This window comes from Notamacropus eugenii, chromosome 2 (assembly GCF_028372415.1).
Source record: "Notamacropus eugenii isolate mMacEug1 chromosome 2, mMacEug1.pri_v2, whole genome shotgun sequence".
Taxonomy (NCBI): domain Eukaryota; kingdom Metazoa; phylum Chordata; class Mammalia; order Diprotodontia; family Macropodidae; genus Notamacropus; species Notamacropus eugenii.
In genome coordinates this window covers 117,889,890-117,906,676 of record NC_092873.1, presented here as the reverse complement: position 1 = coordinate 117,906,676, position 16,787 = coordinate 117,889,890, and the positions used below count along the sequence as shown (strand labels likewise).

At 38.1% G+C, this 16,787-nt stretch overlaps 1 protein-coding gene across 10 annotated transcripts in view; it reads left to right on the top strand.

The window, feature by feature from the left end:
- Window positions 1-16,787, top strand: part of PKHD1 (PKHD1 ciliary IPT domain containing fibrocystin/polyductin) — a 640,097-nt gene that overhangs the window by 358,048 nt on the left and 265,262 nt on the right. For all 10 annotated transcript variants that reach the window (XR_011974315.1, XR_011974316.1, XM_072642432.1 and 7 more), the window contains 2 exons: window positions 1,405-1,576; window positions 2,742-2,937. Coding sequence is in view for 8 of the 10 variants with exons in the window: in XM_072642432.1 (XP_072498533.1) it covers window positions 1,405-1,576; window positions 2,742-2,937 (368 nt within the window). In the remaining 2 variants the exon portion in view is untranslated. The remainder of the gene's footprint in view (window positions 1-1,404; window positions 1,577-2,741; window positions 2,938-16,787) is intronic.

Here is a 16,787-nt window from a genome sequence, read left to right as displayed (position 1 = left end):
AAAGATACTTCCTCCAGGGTTCTTTTGAGCTCACAGGGGTCTACACTAGCTTCCTTTACAAAAATGTAAAAGACAGCAACGTCACGAGTTTAGTTGAGGAGAGGATAGGGACTAGATCTATGATTTTATTCTTGTGAGGAATTACCAGTTTAGGAAATTCTCTCTTCCTATGTGTTCTCACTTTTTCTGAAACTTCTTGCCTTAGACAGCTGTCTAGGGCACTGAGAGGTAGGTGACTTACGCAGGGTCACACTGCCACTATGTATCAGAGACAGTCTTCCTTGCTTGGAGATCTTTGTAATAAATCACAACTTGCATCTATAGAGAGACCTAAAGTTTGCAAAGTATTTTACCTATGTTATCTCATTTGACATCTCATAACAGCTCTGGAAAGTAGGTGCTATTATACCCATTTTATAGGTGAGGAAAGAGGCTGAGAGAGGTTTAATGATTTATCCAGAGTCCCACAATCTTTGTGTATTCGAGGTAAGAACTGAACTCAGAACTCTCCAGATTCAAGGCCTGCTTTCTAACCACTAGTTGCTGCTAACTTTAATGGGTGGCCCTGTAGAAATATTTGCAGAGGAAGAAGTCAGAAGTGAAGAGAGAAATCAAGAACTCATGATTCAGAATTGGGCAATAAGCTTGAAACTTCCTTGTGTTTTGTGTTAAAGAGGCAGCGAGGTGGTGTAGTGGATAGAGTTCTGGACCTGGAGTCAGAATCTAACCCTAGACACTTACTAGCTGTGGGACCTTAGGCAAGTCACTTAACCACTGACTGCCTTATTTTTCTCAACTGTAAAATGAGGATTGGGGCAGCTAGGTGGTGCAGTGGATACAGCCCCAGTGCAGTAGTCAGGAGGACCTGAGTTCAAATCTCACCTCAGACACTTGACACTCATTAGCTGTGTGACCTTGGGCAAGTCATTTAACCCCAATTGTCTCATCTTGGGTCATCTCCAGTCATCCTGATGAATATCTGGTCTCTGGATTCAGATGGCTCTGGAGGAGAAGTGAGGCTGGTGACCTGCATAGCCTTCCCTCACTCAAAACAGTCAAGTACAAGTCATGTCATCCTTTCTCTGATGGCATGGTCTTCTTCAACAATCAAGGATGAACACACAAAGTGAGGATTATGAAAGCACCTACCTCTCATAGCGGTAAAGACTCACAAGATTATATCTATATCTGTAGATATAGATAGATACATATCTATCTATCTATCTCTGTCTATCTATCTATCTGCCTATCTATCTATCTATCTATCTATCTATCTATCTATCTATCTATCTATCTAATCTATCTGTATATTTACACACACACACACACACACACACACACAATACCTGGGAGCATAGCAAACGCTTAATAAATGCTTCTTCCTTTTTCTGACTGTCTCCCTAGAATCGAAGCACCAGATGTTACTTTTGATTTGACAGTGACTGACAGTAGGAATCAGACCACCACTGTCAACTATGTGTATGACACATTGTCAAACCTATATGGTTGGATGGCTCTGCTTTTGGACCAAGATACCTACCTGCTGAGATTTGAGGCTCCTTGGATCAATCTTCAGGTAACCCTCAGCAATGATTGATTAGTTATGGCAGACTCTCTAGCTGAATCTCTCCTCCTAATAATTTTTTAAAACTCTTTTCTTATAACTCCTCTCATGTTGAGATACAACTTTTTTTAGATGAAAAAAAATTAGAATCACTTTAAATCTCATCTCATCATATGTTTTATACTTGAAGAATATTTAGTAATTCTAATATACCAGGATGAAGTTCCACCATAAATTTTTCTGAAGAAATTGCTTTATGATTTGCCAGATTAGAAAACCAAATTATTCCCTTTAGAAAATATTTGCAGCCAGATAAATAACATGGGGGTGTAGTTCTGTGTTGACACACTGCCATCTTGTGGCAACCTATTAAAACGTAAATAAATACGTTGGAAGTTCTAGTACTAAGAGGGGCATTTTGTTTTTTAAAGGTTAAGTCACTACAGGAAGGTCATTATTGGGCTTTAACTTTGCCCTTCAGCTCTTCTATTAATTCCTATTTCACTCTGAGAAGTCTCGCTTAGAGAACAAAAGTGGGGCTTGCTAAATAGAGCCCCTTGGGGATTCATCACCACATTTCTCTCCATCTTTTCCTGAATTTCTGAGAGTTTGATTTTCTTTCATAAGTCTTCTCATATCTCCTCAGTATCATTTCTGAGACATGTTACTGATTGCTTGAATCTTTTAAGAGTAAGGAATAGGTTGGAAAAGCTTTGCTTTATTAATCTGCACAGTGGATCCTGGTCCCAGCTGTTCAGTTACTAACTGACTGAGTATGACCTTAGCAAATCTCTGCCTGTCTCAGCCTCAATCAACTCAAATTTAATATAAGGGCACTGAACTTCTGGTGTCACTTTTACTTCTAGAGGTATATAATCTCTAGTTATGAAGGTACAACTTTGAGAATGCTGCTGATGTGATATGATGATGGCTTACCCTTCTTGGCAACATTCTGTCATTCTCCACAGAAAGACATTGACACAGAGAAGGGCTCAGTGACTGGCCTCAGTCACAATGGTGACTTTGTAAAGTTGGGATTTGAAGGTTGATTCTCTAATTCCAAATTTCACATTCTTTTTTACTGTGCCACACTTCCTCTTGATGGGGCATTATTTCCAAACTACTAAAAACCAAGATGTGCTGTTAGTGACCAGTATGATCTGTCTGTTTTCTATAGTACTCAGCAACATTTGATAATTTTACTTCTGGAAATTACTTGCTCATGATGCACAAAGACTTGCAGCCATATGTTGACATTCTGGTGATGTGTGGGACTAGAATTGGCCAGTCCCTCCTATCTCCTCCATCTGCCACTCACAATAAGGCCTGTGATTGGTTCTTCAATAGCCAGTTGGGAGAGCTCACTTACCTGGGTAAGTATATGATCAAGAGTGTCCTGTGGATGTATGTTACTGGTTTCTACTATTTGAATGTCATTTGACTTTCTTTGTATATGGGTATGTTCCCTCTAAGTGAGTACCTGAAAAGGCCAGCCTAAAAAGATCAAGTTTTCCCATTGCATCCTGGGCCATCTCCAGTCATCTTGATGAATATCTGGTCACTGGACCCAGATGGCTCAAGAGGAGAAGTGAGGTTGGTGACCTTGTACAGCCCTCCCTCACTCAAAACAAAATCAAGTGCAAGTCATGTCATCATTTCTCTGATGTCATGGTCTTTGAAAACAAAGGACAAACACACAATGGGTATGTATATTGCTTTTCTTAATTAGGGGACATGAATGTTTGTAAAATAATAAACAGTGGGGAGAAAATATACTTTATAGTAGAGGTTTCAAACATGTTACCAGTAGCCCAAATTGGTAAATATTTAACAAAATAAATAAATATAGTAGAATATAATGTTAATATATCATTTTCTAAATCAAGATGAAATGCATAGGAGTTCTTATATATGGTTTAGTGGCCCTATTTCTATTTGAGATTGATACCATTTCTTTAGAGAACTCTGATATTAGTATACAGAATTGCTGCAAATGGAAAATAAAACATTTTTTCTCAAAGTAAAAGGACACACCAGGATTTTTTTTGCATAGATTCAGATAATGTCAAACTGGTAGAAAACTTTGAACCTAAGGAATGAGAAATTAGTTTAGGATGTCTAAAGAATATCCAGTGCAGGTGTGTTTGTGGAGAAAGTAGAACTCCAAAGAGAGATTGATACATTGGGCTGGGAAGAAGGAGTTGGACAGTAAATCAAACAAAAGCATTTATTAAGTACCTATTAATCATCAGATACTTTTGACATTGAGCATATAAGATAAAAATAAAATTGACTCTGCCCTTTAGAAGCTCACACACCTTTGGGGTTGTATTGGGTTGAATTGAATTGAGGATACAGGAGGGTTGGAAGTTCTTGGTGTCTATTCCTGGAGCAAATGCATCAATTTCTATGTGCTTTATTATGTACTCACAGTACATTAAGGTCTGTATAAAGCAGCTGCATAGTGTTTCTAAAATTTTTGGGAAAATGTGTAAGGTCTTTCCCATGCTGACTGGTACTCTAGTGATGATGGAGAATGACGGTATAGCTGATACCCAGAAACAGACCCAAAGAGGTCCAAATTCCATTCCTTTATATTTTATTTTGAGTTTTTATTTAAACTTAAAGAGGCAGCATTAGCTAATGGTTGGAAAGCTGGTTTCACTCAGGAGGACATGAGTTCAAGTTCTTCTTCTAACACATCAGTCAATCTTCAGTGTGCATTTATTGAGTACTTACTACTTGTCTAACATGCAAAGTACTGAAAATGGCAAAAATCATCCTTGCTCTAATAGGGGAGATAAAATGTAAATAAATAGCTAGGGAAAGATACTAACAGCTTGGAGGAGAGGGAAAGATCTCTTTTAGAAGGTGGCATTTGACCTAAATTTTGAAGTTAGCCAAGCATTGTATGACCTTGGGAAAACCATTTAATGTCTCAGTGCGCCCAGGGAATTCTTTGAGAAGATGCTCATTTGTATTAGTAGATGGAATTTATTTACTGAGAAGCCAAATATACTGATGAACTTACTAGTATGTTAAAACAATTCTATAAACATTTACTAAGTACCTACTAAGACAGTCCCTGACCCCAAGGATCTTACAATCTAATAACAGCAACAAAGAGAAAATCCAACCCATTCAGTACCTAATTCCTTTGAAATCCTGAGACTTTCTGGTGGACATAGTATTGACTAGCTAAAATATACAGAATTCCTTCCATTTAGGAAAGGAGCCACATTCAAGACCTCATCATCTAAATGTGCCATCTCTGTGAAGATTCATGCCCACGTTTTAGAAGGCTGAGTTGAAATTGACTGCCTCTGAAAGACTTACAGAATTCCCTTCAAATTATTTCATAGGCTCCTGAAAATAAAATTTTGGCCAGTTAAGTATCTTTGGAAAGTCATTTTTCTCATTAAATTTGCTTTGACCCCATTCTTAAATCCTACAGTAAGCCTTATCCCTTAGTATTTGCCCATCCCTCTGGGGCTTTCTATATTAACAAGTTATAGAAACAAGTATGGAACGGAGGGTAGCTGAGATGTTTAGAGTTCACCCACAAACATAGATTCCCATGGAAATTAAACCAAAATGGAATAGAAAGGACAACCAATTAATACATAACCTTATGTGGTTTTCATTAAACTGGTTGCTTGATTTCCTCCCTTTCCACCTTTGTTTAAATGTAAGGCTTGCATATGTTTGTATTAATGATCAACACCCCATGCAGAGGTGCCCATTTAAAGTATTTTTTCATTAACTTTGGTGGTTACATGCCTTGTATTATAAATTTAGACCTTGGAAAACCCATGAAGATCACCTAGTTTAATTGGTCTATTTTACAAACAAGGAAACTGAAGTCCAGAGCCAGTAAATGACTTGAAGTATTACCCAGTAATAGTGAATGGGATTGGGATTTGAATACAAGTCTACTGATTCTTTCCCACTATTAGAAGACCAGTTTTAGGACAGTGGATTGCATAATTGTTTTGTCTGAGCCATAGGTTTTGTTTTCATTTTATTCTTACAAGGTAAGAATGAAGAACATAACCGTTTTCAGTTATGTCTACTGAACAGTTAACTACTTGTCTAAAGTCACTGGCAATGGGGTGTTGGGCAAGGTTAGAAGAACCCAGGTGTTCCAGCTTCTAAACCACTATGTATCTCCACTAGAGTGTGCTGCTTACTAGATAATTGCTGGATTCAAACATTTTGCTGAGGAGGGATGGGGATTGGTTGGGTGGAGAGCTGTCCTTACCCCATCCATCACTGGAGGCAGTGTTTTAGCAAGCTCAATGCCTCAGTCAAGCATTTTGTTGGCTCCTCCCCCCTCCTCAGGGACAGCTTTTGGCTTCTTTTCTAGTTGAAGACAAGCTTTTCTTTTGTGACTTGCTTTTATCCCTTGAGGGAAAAGTCCTTTTTATTTCTTCCTCCCCCTCAGTTTCTTCATCTGTAAAATGGGTTATAAATATTTACCTCAGGATATTTTAAATACCTATGTACCTTTCTACAAATTTGTTGTTCAGTGAGGCTGCTTTAATTGAACTCATTACAAATCCCTTTTATTTGCCCAAAGGATCAGAAATATCATGAGATTCAAACCAAGCTTACACCCAGCAAGCATTTCTGAAAGGATCATTATATCTTTTCAGAACTTACAACTAAAACTAACAGAGGGGCATGTGACAGATATCTATGACGTGAGTTTTCTCAGCTGGAGACTACTATCCTCTCAGTGATCAGTCTCAATAGAATAATATGACTAATTTAGTAAATCCAGAGTTCTTTAAAGATTGAAGACTTGATTCAGAATGCCCTAAATCCATTGAGAATTCTGAGGAAGCAAGGATTCAGATCATAGATCTAGAACAAGAAGAGACCTCAGAGGCAATATAGTTTAGTCCTCTCATTTTACAGGTGAATGGATGAGTGAATGAATGAACGAAAAATATAATAAGCCCTTACTACGTGCCAAACTTTGTACCTTTAAGAATGAAGGATACCAAAAAAATAAAAACAGATTAGAGAAGGTCCCTATCTTCAAAGAGCTTACTTTCAGATAAGGAAATTGAGGAGGAGAGAAGGTAAGTGACTTGCCCAAGGTCATACAAGTAGTGAGTAGCAGAAAAAAGGATTTGTGAGATTAAACCTAAAGTTAAGCTGACTGGGCATAAGTATGCCCACTATAGGCATAAGTATGCCTTGAGTAGAACCTAGATAGAATTTTGTTTTGTAGTTTTATAGCAGTGGAGCTTAAAGTGATGTCAGAGGTCATCTTGTCCAAATCTCCCATTTTATACATGAGGAAATTGAGGCTAGAGAGGTAGAACATCACATGTTAGTTTGATCAGTAGTTTTGAAACGTTACTTTTATATCATGCTCAGAAGCAAGTATGATCTAGGGATAATGATTCTTTTATGTTTGCAACAGTCTGGACTAAAACCAAGAAAGGCTATTTTTCCTTTTATGGACCAATGTTTTGGCTCTACTTTGGCCCCAGTGAACATCCCTGTCACACAGAGTTCTCTGTTTCCAGTTGTCATTTTTCCTCCTGTCTTTCATAAGGATATTTCTTCAGTTTGTGGGGAACTATTTTTTTTTTATTTTTTAGTTACATTAATGCTCTGAAATAATTAGTCAGCTAATTAATCTGGTTTACAAGCTTTGTAGGATTCTTCAGCTGTCAGTCAGACCTAGGCCCGAGGCCTACATTTAGTCTCAGCTCTCTTACCCATGTGACTCTGGTTGCTATGACTACCGGCTACATCTGCTGACACCCCACTCTCTATTTATTGCTTAATTAAGAATTTCACGCTCAGTCCTTATCTGCCTCTAAGAACAAGCACACACTGTTAAGAAATTCCAAATTTAGTCCCATGGACAAGGCAAGTCTTTCTTGCAGGCCTAGCTGTATGGAACCGTTCTAACTACCCTCTTGGCATCCAAGCCGCCACCCTTCAATCAAAAATCATTAAATGGAGCAGAGATAATGAGCATGCAGCATATCAAAAGAAGGATGTTTGCTTGGTCCAAAGGAGGAAAAGCTGTCCAGCCCCATGCACAGCCGACACTTCAAAGGGAGAGGAGTTCTCTCGTCAGTAGGGCCCAATAAAGCTCTGTTGTTCTGGGCTTGACTTATGCAAAAGGTCTGGTATGTCAGAGCCTCATCTCCCAGACGCAGACTCCCCTCAGTTGCCTGCTCCATATCCCACCCCCCTCCACCTCTTGCCTTCCACACGTTCGTGTGTCAGCAGTTAGGCAGCTGGGTCCCCCAAAGTATCAGTCGGAGCGTATAATCACTGACTCTTCATTGACAATGGCCACTTGTAGGGGGGTGGCCAGGAGGAGGTCTTCCTTACAATAGGAACACAATTATTGCAGCTGCTAGGGAGGGCCATGATTCTTCCTGTAGAAAAGTAATAGGTCCTGCCCAAAACAGGGGGAGAGGGTTGGGGCGAGGCATCGAGGGTGGAGAAAACAATCTTGAGTTTATTATTCATATTCTGACTTTTGGAGACCCATTGCTAGGCCAGTGGGGTTCCGGCAGCTGCTCGTACATAGCCGCTTTCTAATAATTGTACATTCTGTCAGGGGTCAACTTACTTTTGACCTCATCCTTTTGTACCAGTAAAAGACTCTTTAGGGCAAACTGTTGGGTTGTGGCAGGAGTGCATTAAACACCCTCAGCTTCCCCCTGGCCAACCAGCACCGGGTGATAAATTTACATCAGATGCTGGGCCATTCACAAGAGAACTCTGGAGTTCACACAGTCTCCTCTTACTCAGTGGCACATGGCTGAACTAGGGCATTGTGGGAGCTGGCAGCTGAGCAGGTCCACCATGGAGTTATCAGGCTCAGATGCTTCTGACATGGTACTCTCTTCTGACCCGACTAGAAAAAAAGAAACAATATCCATCCAACCGAGCAAATGCTCATCTCTGAGCTCTCCCAAGCACACAGAGAAAGGGAGTTGGGTAGGAAAAGAAACTGGTGTTGATGTTTATGGGGGCAGAAACTCTTTTGGCTGGGAGACAGATGGGCTTTTCCCATCTGGTTTCCTTGTTTAGAAAAAAACAAAAACTCTAGAAGCAGGGGGATCTAGGAGGATATTCCCAGTTAAGGAGAATCTCCTAGGATCTAATTTTTCCAGGGGATAGAGATGGGCAGAAATGTCCACTCTCTAGGCTTCCTCTTTCTCAAAGGATTATGAGTAATGAGACACAACACATCACCAGTTGGAATCTTCTGTATTTAATCCTGTTTCCTAGCCTCCATGTAGCTCCTAGAAACAAACTGAAGTCTCAAGGATTTTGTTTCTGTTGACTAAAGCTCTCTGGGAGGATTTCCTGGGATGGAGTTGGGGGAGGAGTACGGGGAGAGGTGAATCTTATTCATTCGTCTGTTGCCATTCTTGTCCTGAGGTCCCCTAAGGCAATCCATAGCGTTCTAGTTACTAAATTAATTTACATTTATATAGCACAGTTCATCCCCCGAGGATCCCCAAGCACTTTACCAGCCTTGTGAAGGGCTGACTTAAGGGAAATACACCAACCTCCAGGGCAGAAATATAGGTAGTAGGACAGAGCTTGGAATATATGGAAAGGGCTTTTGCCTGATTGGCATAAGGAACTTCTCTATTGGGAGAAAGGAAGAAAAAGAAAAAAAAATGAAAACAAAATAGAGTTATAGTTCCAAAGAATTCTCCAAGATGCAGACATCTAGGTGTTCACTCTATATCCACCAGGTCATCTTGCTTCATCAAAAGTTCACTGCAAGTAAGCCCTCTCCTTAACTGCATGAGACACAATATAAATATTGCCATTGCAGCCAATAGCTTACTACCCTTTCACTTGAAATAAGCAAGGCAGATCAAAATGACGATAAAACAGTGTGGAAATGACATAAAAATTACATCTTCTTGGATTTCTAGCCTCAGAACTCCAAAACTAGGTTTAGGAACATTTTGAAGCCTTCATATTTTCAAAAAATGCTAAATAAACCAATCAGCTCTTTTCCCATTGTTTGTTGTCAGGTCACATTCATCATATTCATTTATCATGTTCATTATTATCATAACTAAGATTAATTAAAGATCCAGACATAGTGTAGTACTATATTGGGTGATTGTAAAGGATATATTTAGTTTTGAGGAATTTCTTCTATGTATTTTTCAAATCCCTATCGTCACTTAAAATAAGCCTAGCAAGAGTTAATTTACTGACTTCATGACCAGAATATAAAGGCTTAGTACTATAATAACACCCAGTGGAGCTGGGTGGTATCTCTTCTAGTCTTTTTCTTAGACCCCTACATACTAATTCCAGATCTGCACATCTCTATGCATGGAGAAGAACACAGATCTTCTTTTGAAAGTAGTTTTGGGACAGTAAAAGCTTGGGTAATGAGTAGCAAAGGGCATCTTTCTTTTTTGCTTTGACTCCTCTCAATCCTGGATGCTGCTTTGTAGTAAACAGAATTAACTTAAGGCCAAAGATAGTTACACCGTTATATTTGTATTCTCCCAAACCACCACAATTCCTGCTCCATTCTGTAATGGATATGTAACATGTATGTTGATTAATTGATTCCAACTCTGAGTAGTAGAGTTTGAATGTAATGACCAAAAAGCATGCTCTGCTTATTTGCTGTTTTGGTACTTCCCCACTTAATCAGGCAGTCTATCAAAAAGCACTTTTTAAGCACCTATCCTATGCTAGGCACTCTTCTTAATGCTGGAGATACAAAGAGGAAAAAAAAAACATCTCCATCTTCAAGGACCAGCAGAGATATGTACATGTAGTGATATACTGTATATAAAATATATTCAAAGTATATAAAAGGTATTTTTTTTTAGGGGAAAGGAATTGATAATAGGGAGTGTAGGAGAAGGAAGAATCAGGAATGATGTCATGATGGAGATAATATTTGTGCTTAATTTTAAAGAAGGCTAAGGATTTTAAGAGACAGATGAGAAGGGAGAATGGAATGCAGACACTGGGGGAAGGCATAGTCTTCGAAAAACCATAGCTTATGTGGGTGTCCCATTCTGGAGTTAGCATGAAAAGAGAGAGTTGCAAGACAGGACGAAGGAATGAATGAATGAATGAATGAAAAATAAATTCAGTGCTTACTATGTGTCCAGCATTATAGAAGACAGAATACCTCACTCTTTTTGTTGTTATCTAGCAATGCCCCTGCCCCCTTTTTTTTCTGGGAACCTTCACCATTAGCTGTGGTTGGTTTAGCTTGTGACTTTCTTTTCATCCTAATACTTTCCCCTGTTTTCCTCCTTTGAAATACTCCCAATTTGTTACTTTGGTCACATGTATGTTTTCTGAGAACTGAGAACAGAGAGCTCTAAATGTAGACTGAAGGATCTTTCTGTTCCAAGGACTCCAGAGTTCCTGCTGTGTGTGTGTGTGTGTGTGTGTGTGTGTGTGTGTGTGTGTATGTGTGTGTGTGTGTGTGTGTGTGTGTGTGTATGTGTGACATTCATCCAGCTCCTCCCCCCTCCCCCAATGCTTACAACTACAACTTTGTTTTTCCTTGCTCTTGAAATGCATGCCTTAATCTTACTTGCCCTCTTCCATTGTAAAAGATTTACAAAATCTAATCAGACAATCACAGAATTGGAATTGGAAGAGATGTCAGTGACCATTTTAAGACTGCTTTTTAAGAAATGGTCATACAGTTTCTGTTCTGGGTTCAGTAAAAAGAATACCACCTGTGGAAATAGAGAGCATCTGACATTTACTACCTATGTGACTTTGGGTGAGTCATGAACTCACTGGACCTCCCTTTCTTCTGTAAAATGAAGAGGCTGGATTAGATGACCGTTGAGGTCTCATCTAGCTTTAGTTCTGTGTTCCTGTGTCTTCTAAAGAGAAAACCTATTATTTTTCAAGGTAACTTAATCCACATTAAGATAGCACTAATCACCAGGAAACTTTTCCTTATGCTACATCAAAATCTATTTTACCTAGTATTTCTAGTTTTGCCTTCTGAGCTGAAATGAAACAACAAATCCAATTCTCTTTTGTATAGTAAACCTTGAAATCAGTCAGTCAACAAGTATATATTAAGTGTTTACTATATGTCAGGCACTGTGCTAATTCTAGGAATTGGAAGAGAGGCAGAAACATTGTCTTTGCCCTCAGTGTTCAAAGACAACTGTCCACTTCTTATATTGTCTCTTCTTCAGTCTAAGTAGACTTAATGCCTTTAATTTTTGTATGGCACAATCTCTTCAGCCTCTCTTATTACATAAAATGAAACCTTTAGGGAGGAGGAATGATGTGGAAAGAGGTGAGGAGTTTTTATATAAAAAGGTCATTGACATTGCATACTATGAAATCTATTATGTTTTTCTCCATCCATAAGACCCTTTTAAATGAGGATATTTGCATTTCCCTTGTTCGAATACCCTTGGCACTGAAACACTCCAGCTATAACTAGGAGAGGGGAAGCAACACCTCACATCTCATGCGTCAATGTACGTACATTGATGTCAGGGTGTGGTACAAGGTGAAATGGAGAAGAAAGATGTCATGTTTGCTAACTACCCTTGAAACAGTCTCCATGTTGCCAGGGACTGCATAATCTTGGGAGAATGGTCCTTGATGGTTCTTTTCTGGAAAGTGCCAAATGGAAAGCAGTCTTGAGAAGACTACTCAACTAGATGAGATCATGAATTCTATATTGTATGTATATCCATTGCATCCCTTCTTAACAGTCTTCCCAGTTTACTCTGAAATTGTCCATGTCATCATTTATTATGGCATGATCACTTTCCATTATATTCATGTACTGTAGTTTGTTTAGCTATTCCTGCTCTGAGGCACAGTCAAGTGAACAGTAGTAGTTGAACAATTAATACAATGATAAAAAATAGAAAACAAAACAACCCTGAAAGACTTTAAATCTCTGGTTGACTCAGTGATAAACCAGAAGTCCAGAAAAATGAATTTCAACCAAGCCACTCACCTCCTGACAGAGAGGTGATGAATTTAAAATTTAGAAAGCAACATTCATTTTTGAAAATGCTTAATGTAAGAATTTATCTTGCTGGACTCTGAAGATAAGTACTGAGGGATTTTTTAAAAAATAAATTTTGGGGAAATGATAGTGGGTTGTACAGATTAATAAAAATACTTCTTAGTCAAAAATATGAATAATAGCCTAAAAACTCTTTTATGTGTAACTTGCTTTTCCCTTTAGTGTATAACAAATTCAATATATAACATAAAATGTGTATTGATTGATGAACTTCTTATTAAGTTTTCATTTTTATCCTACTTCCTGACAATAAGGGAATAATGAGCTCATTCCACTCCAGTTCTCTGTACCTTAATGTTTCTTACCCTGATTCCTTAGTGATTACAACTTGTATTTGTGGGCTAGCTGTTGGTTTTGAATGAATCTTGAATTACAAAACCCAGAAGGGTACCATTTTTATCTCTGTTTCCCACCCTTCACCTTCAGCCTTTACTTTCTAGAAAGAGAACCTCTCTATTCTAGTCAACACCAAGGCAGAGAGAGGGTAGGACAAGAAAAGTAGTCTAAATTCATGAATATAATCAATGCATTACTTGCCTTCTCAAGGCATGCAGAAGGGGAGAAAGAAAAAAGAATTTGGAGCTCAAAATTTTGAAAAAAATGAATGTTAATTCTTTTACATAATTGGGAAATAGTTAAGGAAATAAACATAAATATATTTTAAGAAGAAAAGTAATCTAAACCTATAAGCAAATGCTGTTAATATTTGTTATTGACTTCCTGAAGAAACTAATCAGATGTAGTCAAATACAGACTTGTGATCAGAGCTGATGAAGTTGACCCTGGCTTGTAGGCTGGCTTCAGTCACTATCACTGCTGTCTATGTCTTCCATTTCTTTCCCTAGAGTTAAAAGAGAGAAGGGAAGGCTGGCTAGTGCTTAAGAGTCACAGAATTATGTGATGATGATGCTTGGAACATCTTTTAATTTTTTTTTATTTTAAAAATTATTTTGAAGTTGATAAACGTGAATGTTATCATATATACAAAAGAGCAAAAGAGAATTGCTTATGAAACCATGAAGCTCCATGACATTCAGCTTATGTCCTTTCTGAAAGATATAATGCAAGCACAGCTATCTTGATAATCTGTATTTTCCCTTGGGGGCACCTAGGTGGTGCAGTGGATAGAGCACCAGTGCAGAAGTTAGGAGGACCTGAGTGGAAATCTCACCTCAGACACTTGACACTCACTAGCTGTGTGACTTTGGGCAAGTCACTTAACCCCAACTGCCTCATCCTGGGTCATCTCCAGTCATCCTAATGAATATCAGGTCCCTGGATTCAGATGGCTCTGGAGGAGAAGTGAGGCTGGTAACCTGCACAGCCCTCCCTCACTCAAAACAAAGTCAAGTGCAAGTCATGTCATCATTTCTCTGATGGAGTGGTCTTCTTTGGCAGTGAAGGACAAACACAAATCTTCCCTTGAGTCTTCCTTTGAATGCTTAATTAATATTCTTTTCTTTTATGAATAACTGTCACTATCCTCCTTTTGACAAAAAGTTAAAAAAAAAATACCTGACTTGTAACAAATAAGTATCATCACATAAAACCAATTTATACTGTAGTCTGTCTTAACATGTTGGTATCATTCTTCATTTTTGGCCAATCTCTTCTCTGTGAAGTAGGAAGCATGCTTCATCCTCAGTCTTTTGCAGCCATGTTTGGTAATAGCTTTGTTCAGAGTTCTCAAGTCGTTCAAAATTGCTTTCCTTTTCGTTGTTGCAGTCTTTAAACAAAGGTTTCTAATATTTTTTGAAAATTTTTATTTCATTAAATGTTTCTCAATCACATGTAATTTTTTTTCACTCTTTTTAAAAAAATATTTTGTTCCTAATGCTCTCCTTTCTACTTCTTCCTCTCCCCTCCTTGAGAAGGCAAGTGATTTGATATTGATTTTATATGTGAAATCATGCAAAACACATTTCCATATTTGCCATGTTGTGAAAGAAAACAAACAAAAAATAAAGTTAAAAAAAGTATGCTTCAATCTACATTTAGAGTTTATCAGTTCTCTCTCTCTCTCTCTCTCTCTCTCTCTCTCTCTCTCTCTCTCTCTCTCTCTCTCTCTCTCAGTGGATAGCATTTTTCATCGTGGGTCCTTTTGGAATTTCCTTCAGTCATTGTCTTAATCAGACTAGCTAAGTCTTCCATGGTTGATCATTCTTAGAATATTGACATTACTGGATATAATGTTCTCCTAGTTCTGAATCTGAGAAATAAGGATCAGCTTGCTATTGGAATATGCCTTATAAAACTAGACAGATGATCATCTGAAAGGATGACCTATTGGAAAGGTCACTGGATTGAGTTCTTTGGTATCACTCCTCTATCTTTATAAGTATCTTCATATCCTTTGGGGAAGCACTTATTCACATTATTTGACCATGGGGAAATATTTGCATTCTTTTATATTTCAATTGGTATGACTCCTCATTTTATCTAAGAAAATGCTTCTTCACAAATTGCTTTCATAATTGTTCCTTATACTAAAGTTATTTACCTGCCTTTTTAAGTGGCAAATGTTGACATATGGAAGGGAGAGTACCTTACAGTTAAATAGTAGAAATCTCCATGTCAAAATTAGAAGGACATATATATAAAGGGGAAGAAGTTTTTCATCTAGCCCTGGATTTGGATTCAGAGAATATGGGTTTAAATCCTAGCTCTGCCACTTAGAACCAGTGTGACTTCTAAAAATATATTTATTTGGTGGGGAAGGTCTTAGTTTCTTCACCTATAAAATGATGGTATTGGATGGTATTGGACTTCTAAGGTATATTCACTCTAAATATAATAATCTATGAGTTTAAGATCTTCCAACTTGTATTTACATTTCAATTCAATCATAACATCATATAATTTTAGAGTTGGAGGGTGCTTTAGAAAATATTCAGTGCAACTTCCAGTAAGAAAATGGGTCCAGAGATGGGCAGTGATGACTATGATCATGCATGTAATAAGTGAGAATGCTGAGACTGGAGCTTGAAATTCTTAATTCTTGCCACTAGGTCTAAAGAAATGTGTTCATTTACCCCATTATTTGTTTTCCACAGAAAGGTATTCACTTCTTCCAAAATGGTAGGACGGGACTTAAATTGAAGGGACATAGAGATACTTCTCTTTTTCACTTTCCTAAGGAGGACCATGTAGTAATTTTCCCTACATATAGCCCTTTTAACCACCATCTAATTGGACACCTTTATTCCTAACCTGCTTCTGAAGACTGTTTTCATGGAATGTTTCCTTCCCATCCCAAACTCACAACATCCTGGAAGTCTATGTTTACCTTTGGTTTAGTTTATATAGAACTCTTAAGAGCAATTAGGCCTCTAATGGGCATGGAGATTTACTTTTATTTTTTGAGGAATAGATCTTTTTACAGTCTCTGGGATGGTTCAACTACTTTGGGGCTCTTTTTATAAACAAGGGAGATTAACTGTTCTTGTATTACAAATACAAAATCAGAAATCACAAGCACTAAGAAAACATATACATATTACAAAGCTTGTATAATCCTTTAAACTCTCCCCTTGTAGTCAGTACCTCTAATCCCTGATTTTCTTTCTCTTCCCAAATTGTAAAGGGCATACATTATTTGTAGATTCAAAGCTTTTTCTAAACCTTAGTTGAGCTGACTGAGTTGCTTGCAAAAGCATATGATGCCAGTGACCATCAGACTTTCCTATGGCTATGCAGGAAAATTTCTTGGGACTCCGTTCTTGGAATTCTATTTTTGGTCTTTGCTTGGTTCTTGGCCACTGATGGGATTTGGAAATTCACTTTAGAAAAAAAACTGGCTAGGAAGAATGGTCATTTTAGTGACCTATTCTCCAACTCCATAACTGGTTTTCAGAGGAAGAAATGGAAAAGATACAAGAAATCAGAATTCTCTTCCTTTTCACCCTATTCCTCTTCCCTTTAATCATTTCAGAATTACATTGGCTTTTTTAGATTGTTATAATGTTAATGGGATGTAAGATCTTCTCTGCCCATTAATTAGCCTTACATGGACCCCATTAAGGGAAGCTTACTTAGGGGAAGCTTGCTTAGAGGAAGGCTGTCACATCTTTTGTTAATTTCTAATTAACACTGTGTCATGAGGGTTTTGATACCTTCTAGCTCTGAGATGTGACTCTGAGGTGAGGTTTTGCTTTGGGGGCTCAC